Genomic DNA, 3,815 nt, shown 5'->3' with positions numbered 1-3,815 from the left:
GAGACTTTAAACAAGAGAGAAAAGTGTAAAAAGTGTGTAGTGAGGGGGTTTAGAGCCTTAAAACATCTATAATAATTGTAAAAAATAAAGTTGGCTACTCCGCGGATTTCATCTATCGCGGGTTATTTTTAGAACGTAACGCCCACGATAAACGAGAGACCGCTGTATACAAATACTGGGAAACATAAAATTTGAATCCTTTCTCTCTTTTGCTCTGAGGCGCGGGTGAAAAAATATCGACAAGTCAATGAACATCATCTACAGATATATTCGGTAAATGCCCAAGACAGCTTGAGAAATGTAAATCACCGCTTGATTCATTCATTTGGTTGACTTGTTTTGGAAAACTGGACCGTAAACAATATCACACCGGAAACGAGCGCTCTACAGGAGTTTCCCCACCGGACATAGCATATGCTAACACGCACATAGTCTATTATCCTCAAATAGTAATTATAATAATAATAACTTTATAAAGCACATTTCAAGAAAACCAAGTACACTTTACAAAAGAGTTTAAATGAATGTTTGTCATTCTGAATATCGATGAAGTGACATTGATGTGTCTGTACCACAACAGTGGATCTTATTCACTACCTGACATGATACTGTACCTTGAGTCTGTTTTTCCAGGAATGCCGTCCTCACTTTCTGTTCAGCCAGTGAGGCGGTCAGCTCTCTCAGCACAGCGTGGATGTCCTGTGGACAGGGTTGTTGGTTTGAAATCTGCTGGTCAACAATTTCATTATCTGCCTCTGTCTGATTTGTGGAAACAGAGCAGACCAGAAGCAACAGCGAGAAAAACACCATGATCTCCATTCTGTCAGTGAAAACTCAACAGTATCTGTGTCATCTGCAAACCTGACTGACTTTTATATTACACAGTACAAAGGGGAGGTCACGGTATCATTCGATTCAGTAACCCTATGATAACTGAGGGCATAAAGTAATTCTAGTAAATCAGCAACTAATGTAATCTTTATGACTTCAAGACAGACTACAAGGAAAATGTAACTGTCAATGATTGTTAACACTAGATTTACTAAACCTGCGCAAATATGCATAATTTCCCTGAACCTAACACCTCCTAGCACCCCGATGAGATTTTCACAGGCCTTCAGCTCCATTGATCTCCTGCTTTTGTTGTGCAAATACACCCTCCACCAACCCCAAACCAGGAGAGATTCAGAAGGTCTTTCCTTCCAGTCGTTGTCACACTCTACAACCAATGTTCCCTCTAAGCTGCGCGCGTGCGCAATTGCGCACTGCTGGCACGGTCTCTGCGCACACAAAAAAAATCTAACCTGAATTGAAATTAAAATAAATACGTTAACAATTCTGTTTTGCAGTGTGAGTCAGTGACTGGCTGCTCCCATATGGGATTAGAACGATGCCACCTTATCCCACAGTCCAGCCAATGATGTGATTCACATTCGCATATACGCAGCTGATCAACGCCGCTGACAGGCTATGACAGCGTCCTTATGTGCCGACGCCGGTGTTTTAGCAAAGCGGCTGATGTGGAGTGAAGCCACGTTAATGACAACGTGTACAACCATTGGAGATGTGAGCAGGACAGACGAATGTAAACAAGCAAAATACAAAATGTAAACAAGCAAAATGCAAGAATGTAAACAAGCAAAATACAATAATGTAAACAAGCAAAATACAAGAATGGCTACATCTGAAACTAATAAATATATGTACAATATATAATAGTATATGCATTTCTGGATGTGTATACTAAATATTTTTCTACTGTGTGTGTGTGTGTGTGTACACATATTTTACAAATTAAATAGAGTAAACAATAAATAAAATATATAAAAACATATACAGAGTGAGACAGTGCAAAACAGTCTGGCATTGAGATGTCATGGGACGACCAACTGCTCCAAGCTGGTCAAGAAGGCTCACCAGCGCCTCTTCTTCTTGAGGACTCTGAGGAAGAACCACCTGTCCTCAGACATCCTGGTGAACTTCTATCGTTGCACCATCGAGAGCATCCTGACCAACTGTATAACAGTCTGGTACGGGAACTGCTCTGCCTCGGACCGGAAGGCGTTGCAGAGGGTCGTGAAAACTGCCCAGCGCATCGCCGGAGCACCACTTCCTGCCATAAAAGACATCTACAGGAAGCGGTGTCTGAAAAGGGCTGGGAAAATCATCAAAGACCCCAGTCACCCATCACATGGACTCTTCACCCTCCTGCCCTCTGGGAGGCGCTACAGGAGCCTCCGGACTAAGACCACCAGGTACCGGAACAGCTTCTTCCCCACAGCTGTCAGACTCCTGAACTCTGCCTCCTGACATCTGACCCACGTTAACACATGGACTGAACATACACACACCCACAATGGACAACTGTACCCTCAAACACACAATAATAACATGGACTGAACCACCACTCACAACCACCAGCACTTTATATACCTCTGTAGAAACTATCTACACCCTCACTTATCTTAACTGCACTACTGTATAGCTCTGTGTAAATAATCATTCTGTACATTCGATAATCTTTAACCTACAACTGTTTACAACTTGCATAGTTCCCATTTCTGTATAGCTGTATATCTCAGATTCTGTAAAGTTATTTATTTCATATTCTGTATGAGTTCAGGGCATGTAATCGGCATGAGCCTGACATGCTGCGGACTGCACTGACAGCCTGTACATACTTGATAGTAGGAAGCAATATCACAACAGACTCGCAACCTGTGGACATTAGAAATAACCATAAAGACCCATGTGCGTAATATACGCACATATCTGAGATTGGATTGGCGAATATATAGGAATATATCATGACACGAAAGCACTTGCTGGGATGGGAGGCCAAACGCAGCGTGCCCTGGACCTGTGGGCATGGGTGCAAGGACATAGAAGTGAATTCTATGATCAGTTCATGCAAAGGTGGCCGCTGGGAGGAATTGCACAGCGAAAAGTTCAAGCCAACAAAAAAAAGATTATGCCGGCGTTGCGGGCTGGGATTTTGGATGAGTGATTTGTGTTGTGACAGAGAAGAACGTCGAGTATAGATGGAGGCCAAATGGACAGGGAAGGTCATTAGAACTGGAGCGTCCAGATGATTCTTAAAAGCTGTCAACAGGGAAGCTGGCCGAGTGGCACCAAATGCCCCCCCCCCCGCGCGGGTGGTGTGTGTGGGGGGGGTGGTCAGAAAACAGGCAGCTGGATTTCACGAGACCACAGAGGGGCTGAGGTGCAGGTGTGGTGGCAGGGCTGCGGATGTTGGAATGTGACTGGTTGGCGGGAACAAGCTGCGACAAAAAAACGTTGGGGGACAGTGGGGTCAGAAACCGCCTCATTGGGCACGCCTCTTGGGCCCCTGCGTATAAAACCTCAGATGAACAGAGACAGTTCGAGACAGCAGGTTTGGCTGGGACAGAATGGAAAAGCATCATCATGGTTCGCCCACTTGGCTTGCTGGTGGCGGCGCTGGTGCAGCAAGCAGACGAGACGGCAGGCCAACAGGGCCAGTACACAGGACATCACACGGCGCTGAGAGAGCGGACCGCCGCAGGGGCACGCCGGGAAACAGAGCAAGGACAGGAGCAGGGCAGGGAGGGAGAACAGCACAGGGTGGGGGGACGACAAGTGGCACGGCAGCGAGAGGCAGAAGGACAAACAGGGCAGGGAAACGTCGGGGGGAAAGGGGGACGGGGGGGGGGAATGGGGCGGGAGAAAGGAGGAGAAGGACGAGGGGAGGAGAAGAGACGAGGGGCGAGGGAGCAGAGGGCGAGGGCGGTGGGGAATAGCCGGGAGATCGCGCGGGGCGGGGAGAGGGGACGGGC

The 3,815-nt window shown here is 46.7% G+C and overlaps 1 protein-coding gene across 1 annotated transcript in view; it reads right to left on the bottom strand.

Moving 5' to 3' along the window:
• The window catches only part of LOC121813163 (complement C1q tumor necrosis factor-related protein 3-like), a gene marked incomplete in the record, with an annotated part of 55,725 nt that overhangs the window by 8,219 nt on the left and 43,691 nt on the right, over positions 1-3,815 (bottom strand). Inside the window, 1 exon segment of the mRNA XM_042216724.1 lies at positions 615-654. Coding sequence (XP_042072658.1) covers positions 615-654 — 40 coding nt within the window.

This window comes from Haplochromis burtoni, unplaced genomic scaffold (assembly GCF_018398535.1).
Source record: "Haplochromis burtoni strain Fernald_Lab_line unplaced genomic scaffold, NCSU_Asbu1 Contig_1214, whole genome shotgun sequence".
Lineage (NCBI taxonomy): Eukaryota > Metazoa > Chordata > Actinopteri > Cichliformes > Cichlidae > Haplochromis > Haplochromis burtoni.
Note: the sequence above shows the minus strand (reverse complement) of the source record. Positions and strands in the feature narration are given on the sequence as shown.